The sequence below is a fragment of the Balaenoptera physalus genome, assembly GCF_965194825.1.
Source record: "Balaenoptera physalus genome assembly, chromosome: 16".
NCBI classification, from domain to species: domain Eukaryota; kingdom Metazoa; phylum Chordata; class Mammalia; order Artiodactyla; family Balaenopteridae; genus Balaenoptera; species Balaenoptera physalus.
This window is the reverse complement of record NC_138898.1, coordinates 24,156,928-24,178,496: the sequence shown is the minus strand read 5'-3', so window position 1 is coordinate 24,178,496 and position 21,569 is coordinate 24,156,928. Positions and strand designations below refer to the sequence as shown.

The window sequence follows — 21,569 nt, the reverse complement described above, 5'->3', positions numbered from 1 at the left end:
GAAGAGATATATGATCACATTCTAGATGCAAAATTTTCAAACAATACAGATAGAGTGATAAAATCCTTCACAAAATAGAGTGAGAAAGCCTTTCACAAGATTGTCACCCCTAACGCATACACCACACACACACACACACACACACACACACACACACACACTTAATCTCAGGCTCCTCCCTGGAGATGAACCACTGCTATATTTGATGTACATCTTTCCAGATTCCTTTACTCCCATAAAGAAATAGGTTGTTTAGTTGTTGTGTGCGTGGCTGACACATAAATGGTTCTAAACTGTACATAATGTTCTGTAACTTACTCTTGGTGATTTATGCATATAATCACTATCTCACTGAGTCATCCATTAGCTGATATTTATTATTTATTATGCTATTATTTATGATGTGCACTGTTCCAGGCACAGTAGCAAATAAGATGGACAGCCTCTATCCTCATGGAGCTTACATTCTGATGGGACATTCAGACAATAAACATGTAAATGAATAAGTAAAATCATTTCAGGTAGTGCTAAGTAATATGATGAAAACAGAGTGGGCATTGGGCAGAAAGGGTTTTTTTAACAACTGCATAGTATCCCACAGTATAGATTAACATAGTTTGGGAGAGTGACTTTCAAATTTTTCTACTTGCTTCCTAGAGTAAGAAATAAATTTTACACTGCTACCCAATATCCACCATAGAAATATACACACACAGAACCAACACACACACATACACAATTGAACAAATATTTCATGAAATAATGTTTACCCTTATTAAGGGTGATGCACTGAAAATTTTTATACTGTTCTATGTCATTCTTTTATTATTTTTTTTAATTCCTTACATCTCTCTGGGCCTCAGTTTCCCCATCAGGAACATGCTGATCTCAACATCCTAGAATCTGCTCTAAGTTGATGCCCCACCCCCTGACTCAGCGAAGGCAGGACTTCTCTCTGGCCCTTCTCCCCCTTTTCCGCTCCCTGTTCCTCAGAAGTGGCCCAGGGAAAAGGGAAAAGGGAAAAGGCAGGTCTCTGCAGGCAGGAGAGTGTGATTCAGGGCAGGGCAGAGGGAGGGAAAGAGAGAGGCCCGCCCTCTAGTAGGAAATGAGACCGGGAAAGAATAATACTTTATAAGCCTGCCGACCTCTTTCTCCTCCCATGCCCTGGCCACCTTCCAGCCTCCTCCGTCCAGTCTCCTCCCCTCCCAGAGAGTCCTCACTTCTTTTTCCCCTAGGCTGCAGTCAGCCAGAGGCCCCAGCGTGCCAGAGCCAAGAGCCCAAGTGGGGTCGAGAATCTCAGCTACAGGATGTTGACAACACTGCTGTCCCTGCTGCCACTACTGCTCCTGCCCCGCTGGGCCCTCTGCAGCCAGGAAGCCTCAGGTGGTGAGTCGAGGGCACATCTCGTGCCCTGGGGTGGTTCTGGAGACTCTCAGCCTGTCTGGGTACACAGGCAAGACCAGAGGGGAGCTTATCCCACAGTGTCTGTGTCTGCAGCCGGCTGGATCTCTCCAGGGGGCAGGCAGGTCCCTGGGGACTGGTTCGCGTCCCAAAGCCAAGGTGAGGAAGCATAGTTCAGCCCCTGGGAAGGGGGAGATGCAGGAGGCTAGGGGGAAACAAGACTGGAAAAATGGGAAAGGGGCTTGTAGAAAGGGTGAGAGAATTAGCCGTGGGGAGAGAGGAAAGATGGGGCGAAGTCTAGAGAGGGAGGTCTGAGGGTGATGGTGGATGGAGGTGAGTTTAGGGAAGATGGGAAGAGACTTAGGGATGAGACGAGAGATGGAAGGAATGAGAGACACTGGGAGAACTGACGGGAGACTTGGGGAAAGACTGGGGCTGAGATCTGTGAGGCAGAAGAGGAGACTAGAGAAGGTGGAGGAAGACTGGGGGCAGCTGGTGAGGGGAAACCCAGGGGAGAGACAAGCTGTGGTTGATGGGAGAACTTGTGAAGGATCAGGCTGCCACAGTGGCTCCATTTAAGCAGGGAAGGGGAGTTACTGCCTTGCACCGTAATTGCACAGGGGCCTCGTCTCCCCTCTCCCACAGCCTCTGTAGCTTCAGTCTCCCCCTCAGAGAGGGAGCAAATAATAACCAGTATTCAATCAGTGCTCACTATGCTTAATACGTGTATTGACTCATTTCACTCCCACAAAATCTTTACAAGGTGGGTGATATTATTATCTCCATTTTACAAAGGAGGAGACTGGTCACAAAGCAGTTAAGAACCTTGTCTGGGGGTGACCCACACAGAAATACTTGTTCACATCTGCAGACACAGAGCACAACTTCTCAGATGCAGACGTGGACGAGACACATGCCCCCACGGAGATTTACAACGCCAGACGCATTCCCCCCTCAGACATTCTCTGGGCACCAACTCCATGCCAGGCCCTCAGTGGGTGTAGGAGGCAGAGATAACCAGACATGATTCCATAGCCTAGAGGAATGGAAGCCTGTGTGTTTGGAGCCAGTTATGCAGAATCCGGGATCGCTGAAACTGACCCACTGTGTCTGGGAGGGTAAAGAGGAGAAGCATTAGGAAAACTTCTTCAAGGAGAGGGCAACAGAGCTGGGTCTTAAAGCATAAACAGAAGTTTGCCGGGAGGCACAGCAACCCCGGCATGCTATTCACATGTCACCTGAAAGGTGGCATGACGGATTCTAAGTACTCTGAGGTACTATCTAAGCACAGGGAAGAGGCCAAAAAAGGCAGGCGGGGCCCAGTCTCCGGCAGCCTTGAATGTCAGGCTAAAGACTTTGGACTTGATTCTATGGACAGATATCCTATGGGGAGACAGTATAGTTGAGGGGCTAAGAGTGCTGGGCTCAGACTGCCTGCTAACCTATGCCACTTTCACCTGTTTTCCACATGCACTGGGGTTAATAATAGTAGCTACTACATCAAGTTAATGGAAGGAAGGCACAAATAAGATAATGATGCATGTAAAGTACAGTGCCCAGGTCATAATAAGCACTTAATGGCTATTACTATTGTTGTTGTTGATAGGGGACTGTGTCCCTGGAGGATTTTTAGGCAGAAGGACATAATCTTATTTCTAGGCCAGGTGGAGGGCAGATTAGAAGGGGTGAGACTGAAAGATGAGTGGAGGGGGATGAGGAAGGAAGTTACTACTCCAGGACAGATGAGAACCACTGAGGCCTGAAGTGGGACAGTGGCAGAGGAGATAGAGAACAGGAGATGGAATTGGGACTTCATTGTAGGTCAGGATTTGTTAACCAACCGGAAATGGGGGGGTGGGGAGGAAGGGGTGAGAGAGAGAAAGCAGACCAGAGTGGCTCTTCCACTGACCGTCTGGATTATCCTGGGGCAAGTGGCTCCTGCACTTCTAGCCTCAGTATCCTCATCTGTAAAAACAAAGATAATAACCCCTGACCTGCCTTCCTGGCAGGGTTCCTGAGAGCGTCAAATGGAAGGAAGGGTGGGAGGGCACTTTATGGTTTAGGAAGGGCCGAGAAGGTGGGCGGCCGACCTCTGGGTGGGGGGTTATTATCTCAGGTTACACGCCGACCCCTCCCACGCCGGCCTGGGCCCGACGCGCTGACTCCTGCCCCCAGGCCCGCGGTACCTCCACATGATCCAGGTCTCCTACTTCCGCAACCCCTCTCAAGTGTGGCACCGGGGCAACGCGACGCTGGGGGGAGTCCTGACGCACGTTCTGGAAGGCCCGGGCAACAACGTCTCGATCCAACAGCTGCAGCCCTTTCAGGAGCCCGAGAGCTGGGCTCTCACAAAGAACAGCCTGAATCGCTACCTGCAGGAGTTTCTGGGCCTGGTGCAGGTGGTGCACCACGAGCGGGGCGTGGCCTGTGAGTGACGCACGCAGGGGCGGGGGCTGGCGAGGGTGGGCCCTTGAGGTGGGGGGCGTGGCCTATGGGCGGGACATAACTGGGGGCCGGGTCTGTGGAAGAACCGGGCGGGGCCAAGTTCTGGGATGGGTGTCCTTGCCGGGCGTGGTCTTTTTGCCTTTGCTGATTGCTGGGTGGGAGATTGAGGCTGGAGAAGAGTGGGTGTCCTAGCTGACGTACTGTACTGTCCGTCAGGCCCTCTTCCTGCTGGCATGACCTCGGGGTAGTCCCTGTTAAAGAGGCCCTGTCCCTGATCCACCCTGCACCCTGAAAGCTCACCTCCCCCTGGCGGACATGCCCCGACACCTGACACCCTTCCACATAGCCCCCTGACCCTGAATCCCACATCTACAGTTCCTCTGACCATTCGCTGCTTCCTGGGATGTGAGCTGCCTCCTGAGGGCTTGAAAGACTGTGTCTTCTTCGAAGTGGCTGTGAATGGGAGCTCCTTTATGAATTTCCAACCGAAGACAGCCTCATGGACAGCAGGGCCTCAGGCACCTTCCAGTGTGGTCACCTACGCCCTGGAGCAGCTCAACAAGTACAATCGTACTCGGTACGAACTGCGGGAATTTCTGCAGGTCACCTGTGTGCAGTACGTGCAGAAACACATCACCGGGAACAACTCGAAAGGTATGGTGGGATCGGGGAGGGTCCTGTGTGTTGGGTGGTTCCAGGCAAATGCGTGGACCTGAAGGATGGATACCTTGAGCAACAGGGGGCCCAAGGCTGGCGGTTTGGGACAGAGTACACACACCTTACGTAAATTAGTGAACTAGCCCTCCCCGCCCCCCTTCCTTTGGGGAAGGGATTCCTTGGGGTTTGACTCAAACCATGGACTCCTTGGGGGTATGCTCTTCAAGCTAACTCTCCGCATGTTCTGCAGGAAGCCAAATAGGCCGCTCCTACACTTCGCTGGTCCTGGGCATCCTGGTGGGCTGTTTCATCATCACTGGAGTGGCTGTAGGCATCTTCTTGTACACAGGTGGACGGCGGCGGTGTTAATTACTCTCCAGCCCTCTCTGGAAAAGAGCTAGACTGATGGGGGCTGGCAAAGGAAGATCTCAGCTCACTGCAAAACTGTACAGTTTCTCTATCTGGGACATTATACTCCAGAAGATTTAGAGTGGCAGCTCATTTCTTCTCTAAGATCCGCCCACCAAGAGTTTGAGGGAGGGGAGGGGAGGAGCCTAGGTAGACAGGGTAGTTGGTTTGCTAAGAACCTAAGAACCGGCACCTTTGCTGAATTGGTCTGAGAAGTGAATGCTTATCTATATTTGTGGAAAACAGATGATGGAGTTGGGGCAACAGAGGTGGTCTGTGGCCCACCCATCTTGCAAGGACAGAATCACCTGAGGCGTTCAAAACACATAACCAAATAAAACAAGTCATCCACAACCCAAACAACCAACATTCAGTGCTTCCGGGTATGTTAGACTTGGGAAGGGACACTGGTATTATACAATAGAGGTAGAAATAACCAGAGAAATGATGGAAGTGTGCAATCGAAGTAATATGGGAGCAAGGAATTATTAATTAATCAATTAATAATAACATTAATAAAATTCCTTGCTTATGTATACACCATTATTATTTCCTCTACTTTGCAAAACTTTGGGGAAAGTAGCCTATATCCTTTGCTTCTGCTTCCTCCCCTCTCACTCTCTCTTCAACCCACTGCAATCTGACTTCTCTGTAAACTGCTCTAAGATCATCAATGACCTCTAATTGTGAAACCTTCATCTTCCATGATATCTGCAACATTTCACTTTATGGACTAGGACTCTCTTTTTACCCCAACTTCTGAGATAGCATACTTCTCATCTTTAAAAACTGTTCTGGCTGCTCAGTCAATCCCTTTGCCTATGTCATCTTCCCCAATTCACCTTTGAAATATTGACTTCCTTAGAATTCCTTTTTTTGGCTCCTTTTGTTCCCCTTTAAACTGTACCCTTTCTGGTGACCTACTAACTTCCATGACTTCAAATACTGTCTCTATGTGGTGGTTTCCATGGGGAGACAATGTCGTGGTGTCTTTGAGAGCGTGTGTTTTGTCATAAGACAGGCTCGAGTTTTACCTCTATGAGCCAGGCATTTAACTTCTTCAAGTCTTAGTTTCTTCATAAACAAAAGGTATAATAAAATATACAAAAAGGGTATAATAAAAACAATACCTATCTCATAGAGGCATTATGAGTATTAAATGAGATAATATATATAAGGTAATATATATATACTCAATAAATATAGTCCTTGCTGCTGACCTCCAGACCCCCCCATTTGCATTGCTTCTTGAAAATCATCTGTACCTTAATATTTTGCAGACATTTCAGAGTCAACATGTTCAAAATGAAATTCCATATCTGTCTCCCCAAACCTGGTCTCCCTCTTCTGTTTAGTCTCAGTTAAACAGAATTACCATCAAATCATATCAATGTAGAGACCTCACTGTTAACCTTTATTTACTCCCTTTATTTACTCTGACCCACTGTATTTCTGATGAGCTGTGTTCATTCCAGAGCTCCTCACCAGGTTGGCTGGGTCTCTGTTGGATCTACACTACAGTCTGATTTCTTCCTCTATTCAATCCTGCTTCCTCCCCCTAGTTAATATCTTGCACCTCAAACCCTGTCTTGGCATCTGCTTCCAGAAGGCCCAACCTGTGATTGACAATCTCTCTCTCTGTCTCCAAATTGAGAAAGTCTATCAATCTTTTGACTGGACCATGGCAATAGCTCTTCCTCATTTTTCTCCTGGTCTCTAATTTCTCTAATCCTCTACATGGCAATAAAAATATATAGTTCTGAGCATGTCATTGTTCTGTTTTTCAAATTTCCCATATTTATTGAGCTAAATTCAGAATCTGCAAAATGACTGTCAAGGCCTTGTAAAATCTGGCCCCAACTTACTTTTCAAATTTTTTTCCCTACCACTTCTCTTCACCCAACTGTGCTTTAGATTTACCAATTTTAAAAGCATATTTTTAAATGACAGAAATAATACAACAACAGTAGCAACACAGAGGTTTACAAAGAGAAAAGTGAAAGACTCCTGCTTTCCCCTTCTCCCCAAAACCTTACCTCAAAGGTATGCCAAGATTCTTAGCTGCAAGCAATAGAAATCAATTCTGCCAACTTAAGGGGGAAATAAATATATCGGAAGGCTATCAAGTAATCCTCAGAGTTTGGGGGAAGGCCAGCTAATCAAGCTCAGAAAATAGAACCAGGGATGACAAAGTCACAGCACAGGAATGGTCTAGTTAAGGATACCACAGCTGAAACCACTACCTTCATCACCACTGCATGGTGCCATCTTAAATGAATACTACCCTGTCCCTTGTGTCTTACACTATTTGTTCAAGATTCAAGGTCCTGGTGGAAGCATTCAAATGGCCAGACCTATATCATGTTGCCTTTGCCATAGTTATAAGGAGGTGGTGGGGAGGGAAACTTTAAGTATCTTTAGCTTCTTTGAATTCAAACCCATGCCTTCATGTTCTAGAATTTATGCTTTTTCTAGTCTTTCTAAAACTAAGGGAATCAGAGGAATCTGAGGGGGAAGGGGTGGGATTTGTGGATGGGTAAGATATGACCATGCACAGATAGGAAACATAGATAGAATAGCTTAAATAATGGCTTAGAGTTAGAAAAAAGCAGAGTAAATTTTAGGAAGGATAACCAGCCCAGTGGGGCTGGAGAATAGAGAAGAATGGTGGAAAATGAGACTGGAAAGCAGGCTGGGGTTTCATTGTTCTGGACCTCTAAAGCCTGGTGAAAGAGTGTGTTTTTTAGGTGGTAAAAACCTGAGGAATTATCAAAGCTGGTTGGATAGAAAACTGCTGAAGTCTCCTTTCCCCTTTCAGCTGCATTGCGTTTTTCTTTTGGCTGTGCCCTGCTGCATGTGGGATCTTATTTCCCTGACCAGGGATGGAACTGCGCCCCCTGCAGTGGAAGTGCGGAGTCTTAACCACTGGACCACCAGGGAAGTCCTCAGCTACTTTGTAAAAAAGGGGCTTCAGATAGACTGAGACCCATCGACCCCAAGCTTAAGGACCTGGCCTTGACACTGTTCAGATCAAGACTAGACTAGGCCTGGTACTTCCCTGGTGGCGCAGTGGTTAAGACTCCATGCTCCCAATGCATGGGGCTTGGGTTCAATCCCTGGTCAGAGAACTAGATCCCACACGCATGACACAACTAAGAGTTCGCATGCCACAACTAAGGAGCCCACAAGCTACAACTAAGGAGCCCGCCTGCTGCAACTAAACCCGGCGCAACCAAATAAATAAATTAATTAAAAAATTTTTTTAAAAGTCTAGACTAGGCCTTCTCCCAAGTTAGGGAGCAAAAGGGAAAGGAGAATGTGGGAAGAAGTCAGCCTGGAAAAGAGTGAAATCTTGGAGAGTGGGTCAGATGTACTCAGGCTCTGAGATATTACATCACCCCATTTCATCAATGCTGGAACCGCGGTATTTCAGACCTTCACCAACTCTAACTTAGACTATTAGAATCAGAGCTTACTCTCTTTTAGTCCCCTCAAAAAGTTGCCCTCAGAATGTTTTTTCTAAAACATGCTAGTCTTCTGCTCAGAATTCTTTAGTTCTTCTATAGTCTATAGGATAAAATTTAAACTCCTTAGTATGGAGTTGAAGACCATCCACAATCCAGCACCAACCTATCTTTTCTCTGGCTTCGTCTTCAACCTTTCTGTCTTAGTCTGTTCAGACTGGGTGGCTTAAACAACAAGCATTTATTTCTCACAGTTCTGGAAGCTAGGAAGTCCAAGATCGAGATGCTGGCATATTCGGTGTCTGATGAGGGCCCACTTCTTGGTTCACAGGTGGCCATCTTCTCAGTGTCCTCATAAGGTGGAAGGGGGGAGGGAGCTCTCCAGGGTCTCTTTTTTAAGGGTACTTATCCCATTCGTGAGTGTTCTACCCTCATAACCTAATCACCTCCCAAAGGCCCCACCTCCAAATATCATCACATTGGGGATTAGGTTTCAACAGATGAACTGGGGAGGTGAGCACAAACATTCAGTCTATAGTACCCTTCCTCTCTCTCAACCTACCTTCTAGCCCCTCCAAACCACCTTTGTTTTCTCCAACATACCTTGTCCTTTCTGGTCATGCCATTTCATGCCATATTCTTTTCTCTCCCTGGCAAACTCCTATTCAACAATAATAGTTACAGAGTTCAATACTCCATTTTTAATAATGGCAGAAAATCAATAATGACACAGAAGACTTGAACAACACTATAAACCAACTAGACGCATCTATAGGATACTCCATCTAACAACAGCAGAATATACATTCTTCTCAAGCACACATGGACAATTTTCAAGGACAGATCATGTGTTACGCCATGAAACAAGTCTCAATATTTTAAAAAGAAAGTCATTAAAGGCATGTTCTCTGACCACAGTGGAATTAAATTAGAAATCAACAATAAAAGGAAATTTGGAAAATTCACAAATTTGCATGTAAACAACACATTCCTAAATTTTAAAATGGGTCAAAAAAATTATGAGGTAAGCTAGAAAATAGTTTGAGGTGAGTGAAAACAAAAACTCAACATATGAAAACCTATGAGATGTAGCTAGATTAATTAGAGATGGGGGAAATGTATAGGTTTAAGTGCCTATATTAAAAAAGAAGAAATATCTCAAATCAATAACCTAACCTTCCACCTAAAGAAGCTAGAAAAAGAGGAGCAACCTAAACCTAAATCAAGCAGGAGAATGGAAGTAATAAGAATTAGAGCAGATAAGTGAAATAGAGACTAAAAAAACAATAAAGAAAATCAACAAAATGAAAAGTTGATTTTTGAAAAGATAAACAAATTTGACAAAACTTTAGCTAGACTTATCACGAAAAAAAGAGAGAAGATCAAATTACAAATATCATTACAGAAATAAAAATGATTATAAGGAATACTACAAACAACTGTATGCCAACAAACCAGACAACGTTGATGAAACTGACAAATTCCTAGAAAAACACAAACAATTAACACAGACTAAGAAGAAATAGAAAATCTAAATAGACTTATAACAAGTAAAGATGTTGAATTAGTAATTTTAAACGTCCCATAAAGAAAAGCCCAGGCCCAAATTAATTCACTGGTGAAGTCCACCACATTTAAAGAAAAATTAACATTAATCCTTGATAAACTCTTCCAAAAAACAGAAAAGGGAACAATCTCCAGGTCATTCTATGAGGCCAGTATTACTTTGAGACCAAAACCATATAGATAGATTATAAGACAACTACAAATATCTTATAGACACGAAAATCCTCAACAAATTCTAACAAATTGAATCCAACAACATATAAAAAGGATGATATACCGTGAACAAGGGAGGTTTATCCCAGGGATGCAAAATTGGCTCAGTATATGAAAATCAGTCAGTGTAATACACCATATCAATAAAATAAAGGACAAAATCAACCTGATCATCTCAATAGACACAGAAAAAGCATTTGTTATAATCCAATACCCTGTATGATAAAAACACTCAACAAACTAGAAACAGAAGGGAACTTATTCAACCTGATAAATGTTATCTACAGAAAAACCCACAGCTAACACCATACTTAACCTTTTCCCTAAAATCAGAAACAAGACAAGAATTTCTGCTCTACCTACTTTTTTTTCAACATTGTACTTGAGGTTCTAGCCTGAGCAATCAGGCAAGAGTAAAATCAGGCAAGATAAAAGGCACCTGTATTAGAAGGGAAGAAGTAAAAGTATATCAATTCAGAAATGACATGATTTTATATATGGAAAATCCTACAGAATGTACTAAAAAAAACAATTAGAGCTAATAAACAAGTTTAGCAATGTTGCAGGATACAAGATCAATATATAAAAACCAATTGTAGGGAAAAGAATCTGAAAAAGAATAGATATATGTGTATGTATAACTAAATCATTTTTCTGTACACCCGAAACTAACACAACATTGTAAATCAAATATACCCCAATATAAAATAAAATAATATTTTAAAAAAATAAAATAAAATATTGATAAAAAAACATTTGTATCTCTATGCACTAGCAATAAACAATCCAATAATGAAATTAAGAAGAGAAATCTATTTATAATAGCATGAAAAAGAATAAAATACTTAAGAATAAATTTAACAAAAGGAGCATAAGATCTACACACTGAAAACTACAAATCCTTATTGAAAGAAATTAAAGAAGGCCTAGATAAATTAACAAATCCTGCATTCCTTGGTCAGAGACTTAATATGTTAAGGCAGCAATACTACCCAAACTAATCTACAGATTCAATGCAGTCCCTATTAAAATTCATATGGAAGTGCAAGGGACCCAAAATAGCTCCCAAAAATATCTTGAAAAAAAAGTTGAGGACTCACACTTCTTGACTTAAAAACTGACTACAAAGCTACAATCATCAACACAGTGTTTTACTGGCATAACAAGAGATATATAGATCAGTGGAAAAAGACTGAGACTCCAGAAATAAACCCTTATGTTGTGGTCAATTGATTTCCTACAATTTGCTAAAGTAATTCAATCGAGAAGGAATAATTTTTTCAACAAATGGTGCTGGGACAACTGTATATCAACGTGCAAAAGAATGAAGTTGGGATCCCAACCTCACGCTCTAAACACAAATTAACTCAAAATGGATCAAAGTACTAAATATAAGATCTAAAGTCATTAAACTCTTAGAAGAAAACACAAGTGCAAATACTGCCCTTAGATTAGGCAATGGTTTCTTAGATATGATAAAAAAGTATAAGCAACAAAAGAAAAAAAATAGATAAATTGCAATTCTTCAAAATAAAATACTTTGGTGCTTCACAGGACACTATCAAAGTGGAAACATGTCCCACAGAATAGAAGAACATATTTGTAAATCATATATCTCATAAGGATCTAGTATTGAGAATATATAAAAAGCTCTTACAACACAAAAATAAAAAGACAGATAACCCAATTTAAAAATAGGCAAAGGATTTGAATAGGCATTTATTAAAGAATATATACCAGTAGTCAAAAGCACATGAAAAGAGGCTCAACACCATTAGTCATTAAGGAAATGTAAATCAAGACTATAATGAGATACCATTTCACACCATCAAAAATGGCTAAAATTAAAAACGACAGACAATAAACAAGTGTTGGTGAGGTCGTGGAGAAAGTGGAACCCTAAGATATTGCTGGTGGAAATGTAAAATGGTACAGCCACTTCGGAAAACATTTGACAGTTCCCAAAAAGTTAAACGCAGATTTACCAATTGACTCAGCAATTCCATTCCTGTTATGTACTCAAGAGAACTGAAAACATGTCTACACAGATACTTGTACATGAATGTTCATAGCAGCGCTATTCATAACAGCCAAAGGGTGGAAACAATCCAAATACCTATCAATTGATGAATGGATAAACAAATTGTGGTATATTTCTACAATAGAATACTCTGCAAGCATAAAAATGAATGAAGCATTGATACATGCTACAACATGAATGAGCCTTTAAAACATTACAATAAATGAAAGAAGCCAGTCACAAAGAACCACATCTTGTATGATTCCATTTACATGAAATGTCCAGAATAGGAAATCCATAGATATAGAAAGTAGATTAGTGGTGCCTAGTGCTGGGAGGAGGAGGTGGTGACAGAAAGTGACTGCTAAAGGACACAGGGTTATTTTGGGAGTGATGAAAATATTCTAAACTTAGACTGTGATGATGGATGCATCATAGTTAAACATTGAACTGCATACTTTAATATAGTTAATATAGTTAAATATATATAGTTATATATATATTTAGTTAAATATATAGTTTAACTATATAGTTAAAACATTGAACTGCATACTTTAAATGGATGAATTCCATTATAGTTAAAACATTGAACTGCATACTTTAAATGGATGAATTTTATGGTATGTGAATTATATCTCAATACAGGTGTACCTTGTTTTATTGTATTTTGCTTTATTGCACCTCACAGATATTGCAGTTTTTACAAACTGAAGGTTTGTGGCAACCCTGCATTGAGCAAGTCTATCAGAGCCATTTTTCCAACGGCGTTTGCTTACCTCCTGTCTCTGTGTCTCATTTTGGTACTTCTCACAGTATTTCAACTTTTTCATTATTATTACATCTATTCTGGTGATCTGTGATCAGTGATCTTTGATGTTACTACTGTAATTGTTTGGGGGCTCCATGAACTGTGTTATATAAGATGGCGAACTTATTAAATGTTGTGTGTGTTCTGACTGCTCCACCAACTGACTGTTCCTCTGTCTCACACCCTCTCCTTGGGCCTCCCTATTCCCTGAGACACAACAACATTGAAATTAGGCCAATAATAATCCTACAATGGCTTCTAAGTGTTCAAGCAAAAGGAAAAGTTGCATGCCTCTCACTTTAAATCAAAAACTAGAAATTATTAAGCTTAGTGAGGAAAGCATATTGAAAGCCAAAATAGGCTGAGAGCTAGACCTCTTGTACCAAACAGTTAGCTAAGTTGTGAATACAAAGGAAAAGTTCTTGAAGGAAATTAAAAGCACTACTCCAGTAGCACATGAATGATAAGGAAGTGAAACAGCCTTATTGCTGATATGGAGAAAGTTTATTCTGGAGAGATGATCAGACCAGCCACAACGTTGCCTTGAGCCAAAGCCTCATCCAGAGTAAAGCCCTAACTCTCTTCAATTCTATGAAGGCTGAGGGAGGTGAGGAACTACAGAAGAAAAGTTTGAAGCTAGCAAATGTTAGTTCATGAGGTTGAGGAGAGAAGCCATCTCTGCAACATAAAAGTGCAAGTAAAGCTACCAGTGCTGATGTAGAAGCTGCAGCAAGTTATCCAGAAGATGTAGCTAAGATAATTAATGAAGGTGGCTACACTAAACAACAGATTTTCCATGTAGGTGATACAACCTTATATTGGAAGATGCCGTCTAGGGCTCTCATAGCTAGAGAGGAGAAGTCAATGCTTGGCTTTAAAGCTTCAAAAGACAGGCTGACTCTCGTTGGGGCCTAATGCACCTGGTAATTTTAAATCGAAGCCATGGTCATTTACCATCCTGAAAATCCAAGGGCCCTTATGAATTATGCTAAACCTACTCTGCCTGTGCTCTATAAATAGAACAACAAAGCCTGGATGACAGCACATCTGTTTACAACAGGGTTTACTGTATATTTTAAGCCCACTGTTAAGACCTATTGCTCAGGAAAAAAAAAAGGATTCCTCTCAAAATATTACTGCTCATTAATGCACCTGGTCACCCAAGAGCTCTGATGGAGATGGACAGTGAGATTAATGTCATTTTTTTTAATATACTCTGCTTGTTGACACTTTCTTTCTTTTTTTAATTGAGATTAATGTTATTTTCATGCCTGCTGACACAACAGCCATTCTGTAGTCCATGGATCAAGGAGTCATTTCAACTTTCAACTTTATTTATTTCTTCTTTTTAGAATTTTATGTATCTATGTATTTATTTTATTTATTATTTATTTTTGGCTGCATTGGGTCTTCATTGCTACTCGCGGGTTTTCTCTAGTTGCTGCGAGCGGGGGCTACTGTTTGTTGAGGTGCGCAGGTTTCTCACTGCGGTGGCTTCTCTTGTTGCGGAGCACGGACTCTAGGCCCACAGGCTTCAGTAGTTGTGGCACATGGGCTCAGTAGTTGTGGCTCGCGAGCTTAGTTGCTCCGTGGCATGTGGGATCTTCCCAGACCAGGGCTCGAACCCGTGTCCCCTGCATTGGCAGGTGGATTCTTAACCACTACGCCACCAGGCAAGCCCTCAACTTTCTTTATTTAAGAAATATTTTCGGGGCTTCCCTGGTGGCGCAGTGGTTAAGAATACGCCTGCCAATGCAAGGGACACGGGTTCGAGCCCTGGTCCGGGAAGATCCCACATGCCGCGGAGCAACTAAGCCCATGCACCACAACTACTGAGCCTGCGCTCTAGAGCCCACAAGCCACAACTACTGAAGCCCACGTGCCACAACTACTGAAGCCTGCGCACCTAGAGCCCGTGCTCCGCAACAAGAGAAGCCACCGCAATGAGAAGCCCGCACACCACAACGAAGAGTAGCCCCTGCTCTCCACAACTAGAGAAATCCTGCGCGCAACAACAAAGACCCAACTTAGCCAAAAATAAATAAATAAATTTACTTTTTAAAAAAAGTAATATTTTCCGTAAGCCTATAGCTGCCATAGTAGTGATTTCTCTGATGGATCTGGGCAAAGTCAGTTAAAAACCTTCTGGAAAGGATTTACCATTCTAGATGCCATTAAGAACATTAAAGGGGTTAAGCAACACTAACAGGAATTTGGAAGAAGTTGATTCCAACCCTCATGGGTGACTTTGAAGGGTTCAAGACTTCAGCAGAGAAAGTAACTGCATATGGTGTGGAAATAGCAAAACAACCTGAATTAGAAGTGCAGCCTGAAGATGGGACTGAATTGCTGCAATCTCATGATAAAACTTGACCAGACGAGGAGTTGCTTCTTACAGATGAGCAAATAAAATAGTTTCTTGAGATGAAATCTACTCTTGGTGAAGATGCTTTGAAGATAATGATTTAGAGTATTACATCAACTTAGTTGATAAAGCAGAGGCAGCGTTTGAGAGGACTGCCTCTGATTTGGAAAGAAGTTCTACTGTGGGTAAAATGCTATCAAACAGCATTGCCTGCTACAGAGAAATCATTCGTGAAAGGAAGAGTCAATGAATGTGGCAGACATCACTGCTGTCTTATTTTAAGACATCGCCGCAGCCACCCAAGCTTCAGCAACCACCACCCTGATCAGTCAGCAGCCATCGCATCAAGGCAAGACCCTCCACCAGCAAAAAGATTACTGCTTGCTGAAGGCTCAGAGGATGGTTAACATTTTTTAACAAGAAAGTATTTTTAAAATTAAGGTGTGTACATTGTTTTTTAGTCATAATGCTATTGTACACTTTCGAGACTACAGTATAGTGTAAGTATAACTTTTATATGCACTCAGAAACCAAAAATGTCGTGTAACTGGCTTTATTGCGATACTCACTTTATTGCAGTGGTCTGGAACCAAACACACAATATCTCCAAGGTATGCCTGCAAAGATGTTACAAAGCGGTACCAATAAAAAAACTTGAATATGAAAAAAGAAAGCAATAGATGCTTAAGTCAGAGGTCAGCAAAAAAATGTTAACAATTATTTAAAAAAAAAAAAAGAGCCTCTAGAGTGAGGTTAGGGAAGTTAATTCTCTTTTTTTTTTCCAATATTTATTTATTTATAATAGATCTTTATTGGAGTGTAATTGCTTCACAATACTGTGTTAGTTTCTGCTGTACGCCAAAGTGAATCAGCCATATGCATACACATGTCCCCAGAGCCCCTCCCTCTTGAGCCTCCCTCTCTTTATGCTTTATCAACCCACAGTCTGATCACTCTTCCTCTGAGTCCACAGGGAGAATAAAGAGGCAGAACTGTAAAATGTTATATCGTATATTCTTTTTTTTTTGGCTGCTTTGGGTCTTCGTTGCTTTCTCTAGTTGTGACGAGCGGGGGCTACTCTTGGTTGCGGTGAGCAGGCTTCTCATTGCGGGGCTTCTCTTGTTGCGGAGCACAGGCTCTAGGCCCGTGGGCTTCAGTAGTTGTGGCTCACAGGCTCAGTAGTTGTGGCTCACGGGCTCTAGAGCTCAGGCTCAGTAGTTGTGGTGCATGGGCTTAGTAGTTCTGCGGCATATGGGGTCTTCCCGGATCAGGGCTCGAACCCATGTCCCCTGCATTGGCAGGCGGATTCTTAACCACTGCGCCACCAGGGAAGCCCTACATCATATATTCTTGACCTGATGGTAAAATTGAATCTGGGAGAGACTAAGCAGCTTGTCCAAAATTCCACAGTTATCTGGCATAGGAACTAGCACTAGAACTTGGGACTTCTGACTTTTGACCCTGAGCTAATGCTGCTACACCATGCTGTGAGAGGTGGTGGGAGTCATAAGCTGTAGAAGTAATGGGATTACTTGCAGGGATTTTCTTAAAGTTCTTATTCACATTCCGAAGAAGGAGAGGTAAAGCGTCAGAAAAACAGTGGGATGAGTAACTCTGACCTTCTAGGGAGACGATATGATCCTCATTTCTAGAAGGTTCTACACCGAGTAGAGAGTGAATGGAAGGTTCATTGCCTATGCTTACACATGTGAATATTTGTTCATAGCTGTGTGACCTTGGCTAAATCAGTGCCCCTCCGAAAGGGAGCTTATAATTTCTAAGATACTTTCCAGCTCTGATAACTAGGATTCTAAGTTCCTAAGTCCAGACAGCTGGCCTTTGGGTAAAGGTCAGAGTTCTAGAAGTCCCATTCTTCTTCCCGGACAATTGCAGAATGTTTGGCTTATGCCTACCTCCAATAGCCAGACTACTGGAAGCCAAATTTGAGTTTGCACAAGAAGTAAACAAATCTGGAATAAATTTAAACAAGTGACTCCCTAGCGTATTCTAAAAGCCTCCTTCTGGGTAGCTTGGCTTACTGTCTTCCCCATCCTTTTAATTCAGTTCAATATGTATGTTTTTATGGATCAATGGAACAGAATAGAGAGCCCAGAAATAAACCCACTCACCTATGGTCAATTAATCTTTGCCAAAGCAGGCAAGAAGATATAATGGAGAAAAGGCAGTTTCTTCAGTAAGTGGTGTTGGGAAAGCTGGACAGCCACATGCAAATCAATGAAGTTAGAATACTCCTTCACACCATACACAAAAATAAACTCAAAATGGCTTAAACACTTAAATATAAGACAGGACACCTTAAAACTTCTATAAGACAACATAGGCAAACATTCTCTGAACTAAGTCGTAGCAACATTTTCTTAAGTCAATCTCCCAAGGCAACTGAAATAAAAGTAAAAATAAACAAATGGGACCTAATCAAACTTATGTTTTTGCTTAGGAAACCATAAACAAATGAAAAGACAGCAAAGGAAACCATAAACAAGCGAAAAGACAACTTACAGACTGGGAGAAAATATCTGCAAAATATATGACTGACAAGGGCTTAGTTTCCAAAATATACAAACAGCTCACACAACTCAATAACAACAAAATAACAAACAACCCAATCAAAAAATGGGCAGAAACTCTAAATAAACATTTCTCCAAAGAAGACATACAGATGGCCAGTGGGCACGTGAAAAGATGCTCAACTTCGCTAATAATTATCAGAGAAATGCAAATCAAAGCTACAATGATGTATCACCTCACACTCAGCAGAACGGCCATCATTAAAAAGTCTGCAAATAATAAAAGCTGGAGAGGGTGTGGAGAAAAGGGAACCCTCCTACAGTGTTGGTGGGAGTATAAATTGGTGCAGCCACTATGGAAAACAGTATGGAGGTTCCTTAAAAAACTAAAAATAGAATTCCATATGATCCAGCAATCCCACTCCTGGGCATATATCCAGAGAAAACCTAACTCGAAAAGGTACATGCACCCCAATATTCATAGCAGCACTATTCACAATAGCCAAGACATGGAAGCAAGCTAAATGTCCATTGACAGATGAATGGATAAAGAAGATGTGGTAGGGCTTCGCTGGTGGTGCAGTGGTTAAGAATCCACCTGCCAATGCAGGGGACACGGGTCCGAGACCTGGTCTGGGAGGATCCCACATGCCGTGGAGCAACTAAGCCCGTGCACCACAACTACTGAAGCCCGCATGCCTAGAGCCCGTGCACCGCAAGAAGAGTAGCCCCAACTTGTCGTAACCAGAGAAAAGCCCGCGTGCAGCAACGAAGACCCAACGCAGCCAAAAATAAAATAAATAAAATAAAATAAATAAATTTATATAAAAAAAGGAAGATGTAATATATACACAAATACTACTCAGCCATAAAAAAAGAATGAAATAATGCCATTTGCAGCAACATGGATAGACCTAGAGATTATCATACTAAGTGAAGTAAGTCAGACAGAGAAATACAAATATCACATGATATCACTTATATGTCGAATCTAAAATATGACACAAATGAACTTATCTACAAAACAGAAACAGACTCACAGACATAGAAAACAAACCTATGGTTACCAAAGGGGAAGCGGGGTGGGGTGGGGGGGAGAGGGATAAATTAGGAGTTAGGGTTTAGCAGATACAAACTACTATATATAAAATAGATAAACAGCAAAGTTCTAGCATATAGCCCAGGGAACTATATTCAATATCTTGTAATAACATATAATAGAAAAGAATATGAAAAAGAACATATATATTTATATTCTTTTTCATATGCTTTTCCATTATACATATATACATATATTTATAACTGAATCACTTTGCTGTATACCAGAAACTAACACAGCATTGTAAATCAACTATACTTTAATTTAAAAATAATAAATAAATAAATAAAATAATAATAAATAAATATAAATAAAAACAAAATGCAAAAAAATGTATGTTTTGATTTTATGCCTCCTGCCAGGTCTGAGGTGTAGGTTTCTGTAACTTATTCTTCTTCCAATTCAACCAACTGTTGCTGGGGCCTATCTGATGTAAAGCATCGTGTTAACTGCTCTCAGGATGCAGAAATGGGTAAAACATGATTCCTGAAAGGAGCTCATAGTCTAGAAGGAGAGGCACACAAAACAGTTTATTTTCACACAATAGGAATGAAAAGGGTACAAAGTAATTATAAGCCATGTACTGAGGGAAAGGGTCTGGGAAAGCTACACAGAGGCCATAGATTCACCTGGGCCTTGAAGGAAGAGAAGGATTTCAGTAGGTGAAGGGGGGAAAGATGTTTCTCCCCTCCCAGGCTAAGATCTTTGAGGGCAAAGCTTATATCTTATTTATCAACATGTTCCTGGGACTTCCCTGGTGGTCCAGTGGTAAAGAATCTGTCCTGCAATGCAGGGCACGCGGGTTCGATCACTGGTTGGGGAACTAACATCCCACATGCCGCGGGGCAACTAAGCCCTGCGCCACAACTACAGAGCTTACGTGCACCTCAACTAGAGAGCCCCACGTGCTGCAAACTACAGACCCCACGCTCTCTGGAGCCCACGCGTCATAACTAGAAAATAGGAAAAACCCCAAGCCACAACTAGAGAGAAGCCCGTGTGCCTCAGTGAAGAGACCGCACGCTGCAAATAAACACCCTACACGGCCAAAAAAAATTTCCTGACATGTCCCAGCATAAAACACAAGGAAAGAGTCCAGTACATGTTTGTTCGATGAATGAATAATGACTGGATTCTGGATGGACATAAAAGCATAAAGGCAAACAGGGTGAAAGAGAACCGTATGTTTGAGGAATAATAAATGGTCTCATGTGGCTGCTCTGAGTATACATAAGGAAATGTCATGGGAGATAAAATGGGTCATTTCAGTACCAGATTAAGAATGCCATGCTGGGGACTTCCCTGGCAGTCCAGTGGTTAAGACTCCATGCTTCCACTGCAGGGGGCAAGGGTTCGATTCCCTGGTTGGGGAACTAAGATCCCACATACGGGGGCTTCCCGGTGGTGCAGTGGTTAAGAACCTGCCTGCCAATGCAGGGGACACGGGTTCGACCCCTGGTCCTGGAAGATCCCACATACTACAGAGCAGCTAAGCCCGTGCACCACAACTACTGAGCCTGGGCTCTACAGCTCGTGAGCCACAACTACTGAGCCCACGTGCCACAACTACTGAAGCCCACACACCTAGAGCCTGTGCTCCGCAACAAGAGAAGCCACCGCAAAGAGAAGCCCATGCACCGCAACAAAGAGTAGCCCCCGCTCACCGCAACTAGAGAAAGCCCGCACGCAGCAACGAAGACAGAACACAGCCAAAAATAAATAAATAAATAAAAATTAAAAAAAAAAAAAAAAGATCCCACATGCTGCATGGTGTGGCAAATTAAAAAAAAAAAAAAAAGAATGCAATGCTAAGAAGTGATACTTAATTCTACAGGCAGTAGTTAACCAGTTCCTTCTCTAGGGAAATAAAAACCCTTGTTCATCTTTGTAGCCTTAGTATCTAGAAGAGTGCCAGGGATCTAGAAGAGTGCCAGGGATTTAGAAGATAGACAACAAATGACTAGATGAATAAATAAATGGACAATTTTTGAGAAAGAAAGTTATTTCATCCAGTCTTCCACTAACTTTAATAATAATAATCCCTTTTATATACAATTTTATCATTACAGAAATATTTTTATTCTATTATCTTGTTGAAATTTTTGTTGATCTGGCAAAAAAGTTTATTAGGAAAGAAGGGCAGGTATTATCTTCATTTCCTAGCAGATGTTATTATTCTCATTTCCTGGCAGATGTTACTATTCTCATTTCCAGTATCCAAAACTCATTTTCACAGAATCCAAAACTCATTTTCACAGAATCCAAAACTCATTTCCACAGAATCCAAAACTCTGTTTCCTCTGATCTCCCCTCGTCTGGCTGAAGGACTGGTGTATGTGGACCTGCATATGACAGCCCTCTCATGAGCAGCCTCAGCCTGGCTCCACACTCACCAGACTCAAGACTTCTACATATTCCCCCCCAAAATAGATCCAACTCTACAATGCAGGAATATTTTACTGATTACTTAATGGAGAGCCTAGTAAAAAGGTACATCATGCCTGCCCCATACAGCAGAAACTTAATCAAATTCTCCTTTAGATATTTCTGTCCTTTTCCCCAAGATTCCTCTCCCGAACCATCAACTCATCTTCC

The 21,569-nt window shown here is 42.0% G+C and overlaps 1 protein-coding gene across 3 annotated transcripts; it reads left to right on the top strand.

The window, feature by feature from the left end:
* Positions 1 to 669: 669 nt before the first annotated feature.
* On the top strand, positions 670 to 21,196 carry PROCR (protein C receptor). Of its 3 annotated transcripts, none has more exons than XM_082430366.1 (4): positions 670 to 1,386; positions 3,577 to 3,828; positions 4,222 to 4,500; positions 17,806 to 21,196. In XM_082430366.1, the coding sequence occupies exons 1-4, from the start codon at positions 1,308 to 1,310 to the stop codon at positions 17,844 to 17,846; spliced, it is 651 nt and encodes a 216-aa protein (XP_082286492.1). In that variant the 5' UTR covers positions 670 to 1,307; the 3' UTR covers positions 17,847 to 21,196. The 3 variants fall into 3 exon arrangements, with proteins under 3 accessions (XP_082286492.1, XP_082286493.1, XP_082286491.1); XM_082430367.1 differs by lacking the exon at positions 17,806 to 21,196 and adding an exon at positions 12,863 to 13,138 and having other exon boundaries at positions 671 to 1,386; XM_082430365.1 differs by lacking the exon at positions 17,806 to 21,196 and adding an exon at positions 4,754 to 5,263 and having other exon boundaries at positions 673 to 1,386.
* Positions 21,197 to 21,569: the final 373 nt, after the last annotated feature.